A 16,115-nucleotide genomic window follows, 5' to 3' on the forward strand; every position below is an offset into this window, starting at 1 on the left:
CACTAGAAAGTGAAATCCTAGATGAAAACAAGTAGAAGAAAAGGGAGACTGAATCATTTGATCTTCAGACTACTGTAGAATTGGCAATAATTTCCAACCAAAGAAACATCCGAGTTATTTAAGCTCATGTCAAAAGTGTCCTAGAGATGTGCTGCGATATTCTAATTCTAGTTCTATTCTAGTACTCTCTCTTTCTCTCTCTCTCTCTCTCTCTCTCTCTGTATGTGTTTTGGACTCCATCCATTAACTGAAAGAATGAAAAGAAATTCCCCAATTTTCCCTTCCCATAGCAACTCTCACAAATGTGCTAATTATGTTCTTCCTGATCCTTACTTAAAGATGAGTGGTGGGGAGCCCTTTCGGGCTGGAAACTATCAGGGCTTTGATGAACAGGTTTGAAATATGAGTTTTCAGCCTCCTAGTATCTTAGAAGTAGAGCTGGGAAGGGCCTCAGAGGTCACCTAATCAAAGACATGTTTGTTCTCTTACTGGGACTTTTTTCTACTTATGGGAATGCTCATTCTTTGTAACTTTTAAGGAGAGGGGATGTGCCAGCTCTACCCCTGCCTGATTCTTGTGCGGTACCCACCCGTGATACATGGAGGTAGAAAAAGGTTATCAGCCACACATTCATAATGACCGTGCAAGGGAATCACAGAAGAATGAAATGGGACGTTGCTTTTTTAGCAGCATTCCAAATGCCTTTTCGGTATGCATAATGAAGCCACAAAACAAAATGTCTGGGAGTTTAAACTCTGTTATTAACCTTGACCTTTGATGGGTTTGGCAAAGGAACCACTGGGGGAGCTAAAGAAAATAAACACCCAGGAATCTCTGTTTCAGTGGCAAGTCTAGGCATAGAATCGATGAGTTCACCTATGAAGCCTCCTACTCTTAGATGAACTGGGCTTCCGTATCTCCCATACAGAGACAGCGGGGCGATGCAGTAGATAAGCGTGTTGGGCTCAGAATCAAGAAGACTCATCTTCATGAGTTCAAATCCAGCCTCCGACACTAAATAACTGTGTGACCTTGAGCAAGTCACTTAATCCTGTTTGCTTCCGCTTTTCTCATCGGTAAATTGAGCTGGAGAAGGGAAATGGCCAACCAATCCAGTATCTTTGCCAAGAAAACCCCAAATGGGGTCATGAAGAGTTGGACACAGCAGTCCCCTGGAGACGAAATGAGACCAACCATCCAGGGTTGCTTGACTTCCATCTTTCAGAATTCCTAGCTTCCTTTTTGAAGCTCATTCAAAAGCAATTTACATGGGGGGGGGGGTTGTCTTTCCTGATTCACCCTGCTTTTGTAAGTACCTTCCCCCACAACCCACCCTACTCTGAAATTACCTTCAATATATTTTCTATCTCCTTATATACATACATGTTCTTTTTCAGGAAGGCAGGGACGGTTTTATTTATACATTTGTATCCACAGCACTCAGTACAACACATAGTAGGCATTTAATACATTATTACTGATTAATTGGCAACTATTGAGGGGATGTTCTTAAAATGAAAACAGTTACCTAACACGGGTGTCCATCGTGACTGTCATATGAACAGCCAAGAAATCTTGGCACAATTCCCTAAATCAAATGTATACCTTCAACCATAGGAGGAAGGTCGTCTACCTAAGCATTTGCCATAGCCTATAAGCATCATAAGTGCTGGCAGCAACCCAGATCTCCCCACAGGTCTGAAAGCTAAAATCTGTCCTCTTTGTGAAGTCCAATTCCTTTCCATGGTTTTCTTTAGTCATCATGAACAATTGTAGTGAGAATAGAAAACTTTTGATATGTTTAAGTTAAAAAAGATAACAAAATGTATTCATAAGTAAAGATCCCTCTACTTTCAAAGAAAAGTCTAAATAATTCCAGTGGTTATTTAGAGGGCCTTTAAGTTTCATAAAATGCTTTACATCCATTATTGTCCTTGTACCTCATTGGTACTACTGGATCCCATCCAGTGAGGAGGTCCGATTACATTTTATGAGGCTGACAAGGTTCTGTCCATTTTTAAATCTATGGTCCTATTCTGATTTTTAAAAAAAATTCAAGGGTGGTGGTGGTGGGGGGGGGGTCCTAAGGCCCCTGTAGCTCTGGGAATCCTGATTATAGCAGGAACCTAGATGGGCATCAGGAGCCCTAAATGAGGAGTGCCTTTGGGGCTCAGCTGACCTCTTATCATGTCTTCAATTAACCCACCTATAAAATAAAGATCAAAACATCTTCAAAGCATCGACCCACAGAAACTAGGTAAAGAGCTGCCTGAAGTGGTGGACTCTGATGTGTCGCTCAAAGCCTGGGAGGTGGGTGTTTCTTCTGGGGGAGAGAGTGATAGATGACTCTAGTAGGCTTAAGAGCTGGCAGTGACCTTAAAGAGCCTCAAACCCAATCCATCTCACAGAGGAAAGGGGCACAGACAAAGGGCCCAGCGAACCAGAGGACTACAGGGTCCTCTACTTACAAGGTGTATCTGAGAGAAGTTTCAGGCACTTGAGAAATCACTGCTGTTCCCTTTGAAAAACTAATTATACTTTCTGGCATGAGCCCTGGAAAAATAATACTTAAATGCTTCAATGGCATTTTTCAAACACTAATTACGCCCCAACACAGTTCAGCCCTCCTCACAACTGGAAAGTTGTTTTTATTTTGTTTTTTTTTCCATTTGTGGAAGAAATGGGTAAAAGGATGCTTAAAGGACTTTTAGAAAAGTTCACAGGTGTGAGCAATATTTTTCATAGGTTTTGCCCACATTCCATCTGCCATTCTTCCTTTAAATACTCTCACTGTGCTCTCTCTTTCTCTTTCCCTCTCTTTTTCTTTCCTTCCTTCCTTCCCTCTCTTTCTTTACTCCTTCCTTCCTTCCTTCCTTCCTTCCTTCCTTCCTTCCTTCCTTCCTTCCTTCCTTCCTTCCTTCCTTCCTTCCTTCCTTCCTTCCTTCCTTCCTTCCTTCCTTCCTTCCTTCCTTCCTTCCTTCCTTCCTTCCTTCCTTCCTCTCTCCCTCTTCCAAAGTATCAATTCCAAGGTAGCAGAGTGGTATGGACTAAGTAATTTGAGTTAAGTAACTTACCCAGTCACACAGCCAGAAAGTACCCCCTCTTATTACATAGTGTCCACAAACACCGTAACAATAAAATAGCTCATTAAAAAAAAAATGTACCCTTTTGGGAGCATCTAGGTGGCTCAGTGGATTGAGAGCCAGACCTGGATTTGAGAGGCCTGGGGTTCAAATTCAGCCTCCCATACCTCCTAGCTGTGTGGCCCTGGGCAAGTCACTTAATCCAGTTGCCCATCCCTTTCTGCCCTTCTGCCTTGGAACCTATATTAATCCATTCTCAGATAGAAGATAAAGGTTATTAAAAAAAAAAAAGGAACCTTACTATTGGATAATAGGATCTGAGACTAGGAAACTGGAAATCGAGGTCCCCTGACTCTACAGATGAGGAATTTGAGTCCCAGAGAGTTTATTAATTTAAGATCATGTTAACTATTGTGTATTTGGTGCCCAGCACAGAGTAGGTGCTCAGTGATGGTGTATGATGTATTTAATTAAATCAAGGGGGCTGAATTTTCAAACTTTGCCTAAGGCAAACAAACTGCTTTTCTCTAGTTTGAGAAAGTAATCAATATTCAAGCTAGAAATTTGGTTTTGCCTCTAGGCAGATGATCCAGCCACTGCTACTTTCTAGGACTTTACAATACTCTAGGAATCCTAATTAGTAGAAGTTTCAGAAATACAAATTTTATATAAGAAAAAACTTCCTGACAATTAGAGGTCCCTAAAAGTGGAATGGCCTGCCCTGGGAGGCAGTAGATTCCCCCTGACCAGAGGTCTTTAAGTGAAGGCTGGATGACCATTTATCAAAGAAGCTATAGAGAGGTTTAATTATAAACTGACAGAGAATTAGACTTGTTTCCCTCTATAGTCATTACCATTAACGGTTTGTTTAATGGCCATTAACATGTCCCAACTGTGTAAATAACATAATTTATGCCTTTTGTTTCTCTAGCTCTTACCTCTCAAGAGATAACTGGGTTTTGTAAGCATCCTGGTACCCAAGGAAAGAATGTAAGGTTCAGAGTAGAGACTCAGAGGCTCCTTATTACCTACAAGTCACCTAACCTCTCCACTAGACTCAGTTTCCTTATCTGTAAAATGAAAAGTTGGGCTAAATGATCCCTTGGACTCCTCTGACTATGATGATGACAGCATGATCCCCTTCACTTGTTTCACTGCTCTGAGAACAAGAAGGGAAAACACAAGATCTGTGAGGGGCATCCCGTGCCTCCCGGAATGGAACATGTGGAGGCCAGATGTTCCTGGGGTTCACCTTGCCACTTGGGCTGCTTTCAGCTCTGACTCTTCTTTCTGAAATCCTGCTTTTTGGGGTGGGGAGGAAAGAGAAAGAAAAAGCAATCCTTTCATTTCCAAGGAAATTTCTAACCTAAGGGAGGCAAGACCCCTGAGTACATGTCTAGAGAATGAATGAGCTCGTTGGAAACTTAAAATGGCAATGGCACAAAACTAGGATCCAGAACCAACCGTGCTTCCCAGATTTCTGTGACATGCAGAACCAGAGCCCACAAGAACTCTGGTCACCACCCTGTCAGTTTGGGTGCCCAAAAAGCAATGCAGAGAGGAGTTAGGCTACTTCCGTGGATATTTCGTATGTAAAAATCTGATAAGATGCTGCCCAGAGGTGGAGCCAGAAGGACTAAATGTACCACAAGAAGGAAAGGAGGTGGTTTGCTTATTGTCACAGTCAAGAAATAATTTTGCCCCAGAGATGGCTGCTTAGAGTCACCAAGATGCTTTCATTTCAGTCTTTCGTAAAATAAGGGAGCGAGAATCCCACCTTGACCCAACTCTTTGGCATTGTCACATAAGGTGGCAACGGTATATTACACTTCACAGGAAACCCAGTCTGCCAATGGGTGCCTGAAGATCCAAGTGTCCCTCTTTTCTATAGCTCATCCAGTTGGGTCTAAGCTAGATGATAAACCTTAGACGCATGGGAATAGAGTAGAGTTTGGATCCTGATCTAGATAGAAAGCCTTCTGTGAGATATTACCCAGTATGAAAAACTCAAGATAACATCAACAACAATAATCAACATGTGTTTAGTGCTTTAAAATTGACAAAGCATAGCTATCACAATCAAAAATAAAATAAAATGAAATAAAATAAAATTGACAACCCCCCCACCCCTGCCCTCCCATTTGGATTCCCCACTAGGTCAAACAGAATTTTACTCACATTCTAGGGGCTTGGACAAATAACCAAACTGAGTAACAACCCCCGTTGTCAATCCAAGTCTACACAGTAAATCATATGGGGGAAAAAAAAACAACAAAAAACCACCCAACTCTGTTGTTGTAAGTCTAAAGGGTTGGATTTCAGTTAAGAAGCCCCAGATTTAAATCTTATTCCTGAAACTTGCTAGCGGTGACATGATGGGTAAAGCTTGGGCCTCGGTTTCCTCATCTGAAAAAATGTGGCTCGGAATACCCACAGTAGCAGTCTCAAAGGGTTAGTGTGCTTGGCAATATTATGCCAGTTTCTGTGATCATCTAATCCCTCCCTCAGCCCTCTCTTCTCACAGTCTGACAATAAACAGTGAGCATCATTCATTCACTGGTGACATAGGCAACCTCACATGCTTCAGTGGATAAAAAACAAACAAAATAAAACAAAAAACTAGCATCCCAAGAGCTGGAGACAATGGCTTCCGTGCTACAAATTTCATTCTGTTTGGGAACCGGTATCCTTGCCTGAAATTGGTTGAAGTACCAGTTTTCATTGGCAGAGTATGTACCAATAAAAAAACCAGACCACCCAAAACACAAATAACAACAAAAATAAAGCAAAATACTAATATGCATTTTGGTTCTAAGGGATGAAAAAAATCCCCACCCTTATTGTATGTATTTCTTATGTTGCTTAGTGATCCTGATTGAATGGCTTCCCCTTACCTCCACCCTACCATGGGGACCACCATGGATGCTGATCTCCATGGTGGCGATGATTTACGATCCCAAAAAGGGAAGGCTGACATTTATAAGCTTATAAGAGGGGGACATTTGAAACAAATTGTCTTTGCTGGGCCACAAAGAAGTTCAGTTCTTTAGTGATCTGTGTAGCTACTCAGTGACCAGCTTCTTTATCGAGAGGTCACTACCGATGGCAGTCAGGCTCAAGCGGGGTTGAGATACGACTTCCTAGAAATGTCCTTCCAGAATGATTCAATTTGGTTCAACAAACACGATGAGCTGTGTACAGGGGACAATATTATGTGAGATATTAAATTTAAGGAAGATGCAGCTCTTGCCCTCAGGGAACTTAATAGTTGTTGGGGGTGGGAGGTGATACATATCCATGTATGATATAAAATAATATAGGGAAAATTCTTGACAAAAGCACAAATACAAATAATAATAATAATAATAGTCCATTCAAAAAAAATTAAGTTCCAAATTCTCCCCCTTTTCCCTCCCCCATTGAGAAGGCAAGCAATGTGATATAGGTTATATATGTTCATTCATGCAAAACATATTTCCACAATACTCATGTTGTGAAGAAAAAAAAAGGCAAACAAGAAAATAAAGTTTTTAAAAGTATTAAAAAAAAAAGCACAAATACCAAGCACTCTGGAAGTACCTGGGGTGAAAAGCCATGGTTTACTGGAAAGAGAAGGAGCTTCCTAGAGGAGGGGGCATTTAGTTGGGCTTGAGAACAGTTTCTTAACTGAGGATACATGAATTTATTTATAATTAATTTCCCTTTTAATCTGTTGGATTTTATTTAATGCATTTAAAAATATTATTTGCAGGCATCTGTAGGCTCCACTAGACTTCCAAAGAAACCTAGTACGCAAGAAGTTAAGAATTTCTTCGCTAAAGGTGCATTTTCCCTCTAAAAATCTAAAGAAATAACTACCAGCCAGCAAAGGAGACCTGTTGTGTTAGTTTCCTAATACCACTAGCCAGTGTGTGGTATATACTTGGCCATAGTTTCATTCCTGGACTTTTCTATCAACCTGCTGGAAGAACTGTCCAGAGTGAAGTCTTCAAGCTTCCTTCCAAGAGGGAAAGACTGCTCTCAACGCTCATCCCTTGGAGCAATCCCTGCACTTATGACTTCTTTGACCATTTCAGAAATTTCTCATTAGCAAACCACTTGGAAAGAAAGATGTGGCTATGTGAAAACATAGAAAGATTTTTTCTCCATTGCTTTAAAGACCCAAGTATTTACCTTGCAGTCCATCTTCAGCATGTGCTTGGCGATAACCTTGGGATCATTGTTGGTGAACAGCTCCTTGGCACGTTTCAGCATTGATGTTTCAAGAGGCTTGTTTTCAGGAGGAAGGAGTTTGGATTCAAAATCATTGGGCCTGAATGAAGAGACTGTCTCCAGACAGGGTGTCACAAACACCCCACCATCCTCCTGTCCCTTTTCCATCTGGGCAGCCAACAGAGCCCGAGAAGACCTTGGGGCATCGTCATCCAGGATCAAATAGTTGGTGCCAGAGTTTCGGTGTGAGAGGGCTCTGTTCTCCTTGGCTGTCAGAGGCTCCCCACAGCCACTCTGGGGACACAGAGCCTGCTTTGTCCCACAGTAGCCAGGGGGAAAAGCAGGATTGAGTTCACAATAGTTTGCTTCAAAGTTGTGCCAAGTGGAAGGAGATGGGGGTGGCTTCAGGAAAGGCACTTTGCTGGGCTTCGGTGGAGGTTTGGGGTACAGCTGACTGTCCGATCCTCTTAAGGCTTCCCCTGGGACTTGGGATTCCAAGGAAACCCTCCGCACCACCGTGGGGCTGAGTGTTGGCTCGCTGCCTGTCCTGAACACTGGGGAATTTGGAGAAGGGTTTGTGTCTACTCCAGGGGACTGGGGTGGCAGCTTAGAACCTAGAATTTAAAAGGAGGATCAAAAGATCAAAGGATGTTAGTTGTATGAAAAGAAAAAAAAAAGAAATCTCTCCCTTCCTAGCAAATTTGGCATGAGAAACCGTATAATATACACAGCTCCAGACTTAAGAGTCAAAGGGACCAGACTTCAAGTCTTTATTTCATATATCTACAAGTTGTATGACCCCCAAATTATTTTACCTCAGTGCCTCAGTTTTCTTTGATTGTAAAATAAGAGTTAGCCTAAACAACCTCTAAGATCCCTTCCTAAATCTTTGATCTCATGACTGCTTTATTTGCATTTCCATGTTTATTTTCAGAGACCCCAGCAGGAAAAGTAATACTTTACAGAATAAGTCAGCCAGCAGATATCCCATATCTGGGGGCCATCCCCCAATTCTGTCCTTTAATGTCATTTGGGAAGCCTTTTAACAATACCTTATGTTCCCACTCACACAAGGTTAGTCCCATCAAGGCTAGAATATTCCATCCAACATGGAAATTCCTCTTTCAAGAAGAGGAAGATGCATCTAGGTACCCAGCATCAGAGGCTCTCAGTCACTCCCCAAAGCTAGCTACACATAAAGGGGAGGGGAATGGGGTGGGGGACATAGAGAAGAGAGGGTGAAAAGCGACAGAGGATCAGATTGTTTAGGAAAAGAACCTTTGGAACCTCCCAGCTTGGCTCTGAAAAGAGAACCCCAGATATTTTCATTAGCTTACCAAGATTCACCAACATTGATTTAGTGCCTCAAGATTGGCAAAAACATATTATATGCATTATCTTACTGGGTCCTCCCAGCAATCTTTGAACCACATGCCATTATTACCCCCAATTTACAAATTAGGAAACTGACGCCAAAAGCATTAACATGATTAGCCCAGAATCATGCAACTATGGTAGATTTCAAAATCAGACCTTCCTGACTTCAGCCCGTTAACTACCTGCCTGCCTACTGCCATCACTTGTCATCTTGCCACAGGAGAGGCAGGCTGATAACTTTGAGCAACTCTGCCTCAAATCCAACTTATGCCAGAGACAGAAGACATCATCTTGGTCTTCTTCCAGCATGAAGGGCAAGGATCAGCCAGCCTATCTACTACATTTTCTCTCCAGTTATCATAGACCCATTGTTTCCTCATCTCCATTTCCTTCTGTTTCCATCTTTGTCACTGCACAAGAGAATACTAAGAGCAGGGACCCTTCAGATAGCATTTAGAGGATCTCAAAGCACTTTACACATATGAATGATCTCTTCTGAGCCTTGTTATCACCCCCATTCGGTAGGTCAGAAGACTGAGGATCAGAGAGGTCAAGGGACAGGATTCAAACCTAGCTAAAATCTAGGTGTTTATATTATATTATTTCATTATACATTATATTATATTATATTACAAAAATATAGGTCAAGCTATCCACTGTGCTCAGGGCTGAGCTTTCCAAATCCAACAGGAATTGTGCAATCTGCAAATAGATGATGTCACTAAATGGATTTCGCAGAAAAGGAAGGAAGGGCTAATTGTATTTGAGGGGACTGTCCAAGGGAAGAAAAAGTGGCAAGTGTTTTCACAAATGCTTTAACAAATCTAGTTCCTTTAAACACTACCTGATCTTAGCATTATAAGAAGGATAAGCATATAAATGCAAATTAATGGACTTGGAGAGGGGATCTGAGAAATGTGCTTCAAGTGAGGGTCATCAAACACCTGGAGCACAATCTAATTCAGCCTAAAAAAAGCTCATCCTTATGCTGCATGGAGACAGCATCCTAGAGTGAAAAGAGTGGACAAGCAAACAGGGTCCTTGAGTTCAAATCCCAGCTCCTCTTATGGGCAAAAGTCATTTGAACCTCAGTTTCCACAGCTATAAAAGAGGAGGGCAGCTAGGTAGCCTGTTTGATAAGAGTGCCAGGCCTGGAACAGGGAGGTCCTGGGTTCAAATCCGACCTTAAGACACTTCCTAGTTAAGTCATTAACCCCCAATGCCTAGCTCTTGGCACTCTTCTGTGTTAGAATTGATATTAAAGTGATGCAGCGAGGTGGCTCAGTGAATTGAGAGTCAGGCTTAGAGAAAAGAAGTCCAGGATTCAAATCTAGCCTCATATACTTACTTGCTAATTCTATGACCCTGGGACAGTTATTTAATCCTCATTGCCTAGCCCTTACCACTCTTCTGCCAATATTCAGTATTGATTCCAAGTCAGAAAGTAAAGTTTAAAAAAAAAAAGAATTAATTTTAAGACAAAAAGTAAGGTTTAAGAAAAGGAGGAATATATATAAACACCTACCCTATATATCTATAAAAATATATCTATAGGGGGCAGCTGGGTAGTTCAGTGGATTGAGAGTCAGGCCTAGAGATGGGAGGTCCTAGGTTCAAATCTGGCCTCAGACACTCCCCAGCTGTGTGACCCTGGGCAAGTCACTTGACCCCCATTGCCTACCCTTACCACTCTTCTGTCTTGGAGTCAATACACAGTATTGACTCCAAGACAGAAGGTAAGGGTTAAAAAAAAAAAAATATATATATATATATATATATATATATACACATATATATATATATATATAAATGTGTATAAATAATATATGTAAATATATAAATCTATAAAACTATTTATATAAAAATATATGGAAATACATATAAACCTATAAAACTATATCTATAAAATATATAAATATGTATAAATAACATGGAAATAGATATAAATCTATTAAATGATATCTATAAAATATATAAATAAGGAAACATATAAAATCTAGAAAACTATATATAAAATATATAAATATGTATACATAATATATGGAAATATATAAAACTATAAAACTATATATACACATATATTTAAATAAAAATGTGTGTGCATGTGTGTGCATGTGCGTGTGTGTGTGTGTGTGTGCACACGCGCATACTGCTGTACCTACTTTGTAGAGTAATCAAAAAGAAAATGTTTCCTAAACATTGAAGGACATTGCCAGGCACTTAAAATTCAACTGAACTGAAATATTCAACCGAATATTTAGCCCGAGTTGAAATCCTGCCATGGACACTCACTACATGTGTAGCCTGAGCACGTCATTTACCCTCTGTTTGCCTCAGTTTCCTCAAATGTAAAATGAAGGTAATAATAGCACTGACCTCCCAAGCTTGTTGTGAAGATCAAATTTGCAATTGTCATTGCAAAGAACTTAGCCCAGAGCCTGGCCCCTAGCAGGTACCATATAGATATTTATTCCTGCCTTTCCCATTTTTATCACCACTTCTATGGTGCCAGTAAAGAATGGGAGTGGGGATGGCAATGGAAAGGCTGAATCATGTCGGAATTCCTCGGGACATACCAATTGGCAGGTAACTTTCTGACTGGTGGGCCTTGAGGGACAAGGACCTTTTCTCCTGCATGTGATCCAGGCATGCAGGTTGGCTCCCACTTTTTTCTTTATTTCTGAAGAGAAACACAAAGGAAGGTAGAAACATGTCACCAAAAAAACACACAAAAAAACAAAAACAAAAAAACAAAAACACAAAAAAATTAAATTAAATTAAACGGCATCATAATTGTATTTTTTAAATCAGCAGTAAGAACAGCATCGTGGCTAGTAGGTCAAAAAGTACTGATTTAAAGGAAAAAACCAACAACCAAAAACCAACAACCAAAAATGACAAGTGCTCAGTTGTTACAAGAGCCCTCTTTAGTCCCCTCTCCCCAGGGAAAACAGAACAGCCTGACTGAAATCCTAGGGTGCTGGCTCATCCAACCAATCCCACCCTGGTGAGTGGGGCTGAGAGAGTGATGGGAGATGATGGGGTGGGAGGAAAGGGAAAGTTTCAGGACACTCCCGGGAAAATCTAGCTCAGTACTACGCACCATTTCAGCAAAGCCTAAAATTACTTGGAGACTTGGGGCAAACGACTTGTTTTAGCTAACGTGCAATTTTCACAGCAGTTTCCCTGTGTCAACAACCACTACTGCTGAGTTACGAGTTTCCAAGCTATTGCTGGGCCATTTCCTTTTCAGTGCAAATCTCAAGATCCCAGAAAGATCAGAAAAAGTCACAGAAGAAACCACCCTGGTTTGTTTACAAGGGACTCCTTAGAGTGACGGCATGGGAGAGATTTTTTTTTAAATGGATTTTAGGCATCAGATCTACAGCAGGAAGAGCCATCAAAGACCTCTGCGTCCAATCCTCTCATCTCACAAAGAAGAATCCGAGGTTAAGGGAATTGCTCAAAGTCATACCAAGGACTGAATTTCAACCCAGATCCTTTCCCCTTCCAAATCACTGCTCTTTCCCCTGCACGGTTCAGAGAAGGGCTTAATGAGGGCCCTCAGGAGCTTCACCACCTTGGCTTCCTCATTTTCCACACATCAGGAACAATCCCTCCAGATTAAAAAGAGGACTTGCGAAGTTCCATTTTGCAAAGCGAATGCCAGCCAAATTGTAACTAAATGCCACCAGCTCTGAACATTCCTGAACTGTGGCCCCAGAGCACTCAGAAAGGAGGAGGGAAGTTTTTTGTTGGTTTTCTTTTCTCCTACCTTTGTAAGCCTCAAAGAAAAAAAAATCCCCAGCCCTTCAACAACAGAGGCATTCCTCGAAACCAGCAACCCCTCAATGATAAGCGGAGGCAGAGGGTAATCTCCAAAGGGAAATGGTTTCAGTAAAGTGATATTCCAACTCCGGAGCAGAGTGATCACTGCAGGCAGGACAGCTGAGCCCTGTCATCCTGTCCCAACCCGGAACAAGGTCTGGAATGTAACCTGACAACATCATAAATGCCATTCATTGGCTCCAGACACCATCACACACTATTGGCTGCCAGGGATGAGGGAGTAAAGGAAATCTTGGGCTTCCATCTAGAGTCCACATTTCACAGTGAGGCAAGATGTCACCACCAGGAGGATTTTTCCACCAGTTCCAAAACCCAAAATCCCTTTAGATTTTTTCATTCCCAACCCAACAGAACTTGATAAACATGCAAATGGAGACAGACAGACAGACAGACAGACACAGAGCCAGCCAGCCATACTAACAGACATTCAGACATTCATATATACACCCCCTTTCTTCCCACTTAAATCTCCAGACCCTAACGTCTGAGGTCACAGAATTGAGAATTAAAAGGGGACTTAGAGACCAGCACCCATGCCTGCCCTTTTACGAAGAAACTGAAATCTAGGATTGTTTATGTGGCTTTGCCCACAGACTATAAATAGTGGCAGGACTAGAACCCAGGGGGAGGAGTGGCTTAAAATACCTGTTGTCTGAAAAAAAAAGAGCTGGAGGTCTTAATGGATTTCAAGCTCAGTCCACAAGATAATATGGCCAGTCGAAAAGCGATTGTAAAAACCCTAGTCTGTGCTGAAAGGTAGTTTCCAAGATGAGGAAAGCAAGGAGTTCCACTGTTCTCTGCCCTGGTCAGACCACTTCTGTAGTATCCTGCTCATTTCTGGTCATCACAAATTGGGAAGGATATTGATAACCTGGAATAAGCCCCGAGGAGGGACAAGGTCCCCGGAGTTTATGTCATCTAAGAATCAGTTGAAAAAATTGGAGGTGTTTAACCTGGAGGAAAAAAAGATGTCTTGAGGGAGGAGGGTGCAGATATGACAGGAGAGCTACGTTCAATTTTCTAATAGGCTATTTGTATACCCTGCCCTAATTTCTCCTCTGGATTCAAGACCCTAATTTCCAGCTATATAGTGTTCTTTTCCATTTGGTTGTCCTACCATTCCCTTTCATTCAATATACCTGCAAAGTAACCACGTGGCCCTTTTTGATTACCCAACAACTCTTTTTTTAATTTAAAAAAACTATTCCCTTCCATCACAGAATCAATTACTTCTATGGTAGAAAGGCGGTAAGGCTTAAGCAAGAGGGATTAAGTGGCTTGCCCAGGCTCACACATCTAGGAAGTCTAAGATTAGATTTGAACCCATTACCTCCTGTCTCTAGGCTCCTGGTTCTCAATCCCCTTTCCTTACCCAGTAATTAGCAATGCAATTACCCATTTCCCTGGTGTCCTCAGTCGCCTTCTCCTTCATATCCAGGTGGGCACCAAGTCCCATTGAACCATCCTTCTGAGTATCTGTTATTCATTCCTTTCCATTCCCACCACTACCACCACCTCACTAAGGAACTAGAAGGAGGCAATCCTTTTAGCCAGGAGGGATCCAGGGAAGGCTTTACAAAAGACAAGAACATTCATTCTGCTACACACTTCCAGAGGATTAAGCTTGAGACAGGGTCTGGGTGGGGAATTTCACTAATATAGAAAACTCTTGCATGAAGAAATTCCCTCTTCTCTGACCCTTGTAGAGTGGTCCCAACCAATGGGAAGTTCAGTGTCTTACCCAGGATCCCACAGAGGGTATTTTTAAAGTATGGGACTTGAACTTGGGTCTTCCTGGGTCCAAGGATGGTTCACCATCCACTCTACCATGATGCCTCCCCAGGAGCAAATGAATAATCCTAAACGTCCCTTTGATCATGTTAACTACTCAGATCCTTTCACTAGCTCTCCAGTGGTTCCAGGAGATCACAATCTTCCATATTCTCACCCAACTTCCTTTTCCATACCCCTCTACCTAAACCCTATACCCATTAATATTGGGCAATAATGAACAATAACATTCATTTATTGAATAAAAACACCCATTTATTCAACATCCTCTGAACATGACTTGCATTTTCCTATCTCTGCATTCTACTCATGCCATGCCACTCCTCTGGAATGCCCAACCCAGGGCATATTTAACATTTTACCTGGCTACATCTGGAAGTTCTAGGCAGGACTATTAACTCCTAAATGGGCCTTTTAAAATCTACTCCCTACCATTTTTTAAAACATTCTCTCCCTCTTTAAATTATCTTCTGTTAAGTGGAATGACACATTGGCTATGGGAAGGGTTGGGGGAGGGATGGGAGGGAAAAAATATGATTCTTGTAACCAAGGAATAATGTTCTAAATTGACTAAATGAATTTTTGAAAAATTTTATTTAGTATATGCATCGTATTTATTTATATGTATTCGTAATAGGGGAAAGAGTGCTGTCCGGAGACAAAGAACTTGGGTTGAAATCCCATTTTGGACACAAACTGCCTCTGAGACCTTAATCCAATGACTTAAGGTCCTCGGTCCTCAGTTTACCCATCTATAAAATGAAGGCTTCCCACTTAGCCAGTATCAAATAGACATTTGTTGAGCTGCATTTGATTGAACATCTTAACACTTTTCCACACACCATTCACTTCCTAAAATAGCAACTTAGGCTCTTAAGTGTGATTTGAAAAACCTACCTTAGAAGATTTCCTCTGGCCAAACTCTGTTCTCGAGATGGCACATTGCACATATTAAGGCTCAGTCTTTTAGTGGTTTCTATTTTTCCCTCCGAGAGGCTACAATCTCTGGACCGGGCAGGAGAAGAACCATACCTCTCCTCCAGACATCTCAGTGGCACAGTCCTGTTGATGGGCTGAAAAATAATAGCCCCACTCTGCTGAGAGATTGGCCTCCGATTCCCCACGTAGCACCTGACTAAGCCTGGGATGGTGTCAAAACTTTCCTGGTCAAACTGGTACTGGATGCGGCAGTAGGCTTCATTGAGACGGAGGATGGTTTTACTGATCTTGAAGTGCTGGGCTGTATTCTTCCACTGGCAGGTCAAGACGAAGTTCCCAGGGCTCGAGAGAGAGTCCCTCACCAAGAAGTCTCCATCGCGCTGCACAAGACTCTCGGATACCTTTAGGATAAAACCACAGGAAAGACAGAAACAGGAGAGTCATTCTTACGTATTATCATCAATTACCGCATCTTCAGATATAACTGTCGGGGATAATAACATTTTCTTTTGTGCTTTCAATTTTTTTTCCAAAATGCCAGACTATTTGATTATTATATTTATTTTTGATCAGACAAATAAACTTTTTGGGGACAGAACAAGAAGGAAATGGCATCTGATGGCTTTTCCTGGCATTTATTGGTATCATTGGCAAAACTGTCTTGTTTCCTGGTCTTTCTCTGCTCCCTAGGCTCTTCCTAGTAACTAGTAAATGCAAATTTAGTTTTCTCTGCCAGAGTTGTGGTGTAGAGGTATTTTAGCTAAGCAAATAATCTACGAAGAAGAGAATTATCATACACATCATAATGAGGTCAAAGATTTTGTTTTTTCTTTAAATTCTGAACACCTCCAAGAGAGAGTATTT

The 16,115-nt window shown here is 41.5% G+C and overlaps 1 protein-coding gene across 2 annotated transcripts in view; it reads right to left on the reverse strand.

Moving 5' to 3' along the window:
- Positions 1-16,115, reverse strand: part of BCAR3 (BCAR3 adaptor protein, NSP family member) — a 174,793-nt gene that overhangs the window by 12,831 nt on the left and 145,847 nt on the right. For both annotated transcript variants that reach the window (XM_007484989.3, XM_007484990.3), the window contains 3 exons: positions 15,210-15,652; positions 11,249-11,352; positions 7,257-7,909 (listed from right to left, as the gene is read on the reverse strand). In XM_007484989.3, coding sequence (XP_007485051.2) covers positions 7,257-7,909; positions 11,249-11,352; positions 15,210-15,652 — 1,200 coding nt within the window. The remainder of the gene's footprint in view (positions 1-7,256; positions 7,910-11,248; positions 11,353-15,209; positions 15,653-16,115) is intronic.

Source organism: Monodelphis domestica, chromosome 2 (assembly GCF_027887165.1).
Source record: "Monodelphis domestica isolate mMonDom1 chromosome 2, mMonDom1.pri, whole genome shotgun sequence".
NCBI classification, from domain to species: domain Eukaryota; kingdom Metazoa; phylum Chordata; class Mammalia; order Didelphimorphia; family Didelphidae; genus Monodelphis; species Monodelphis domestica.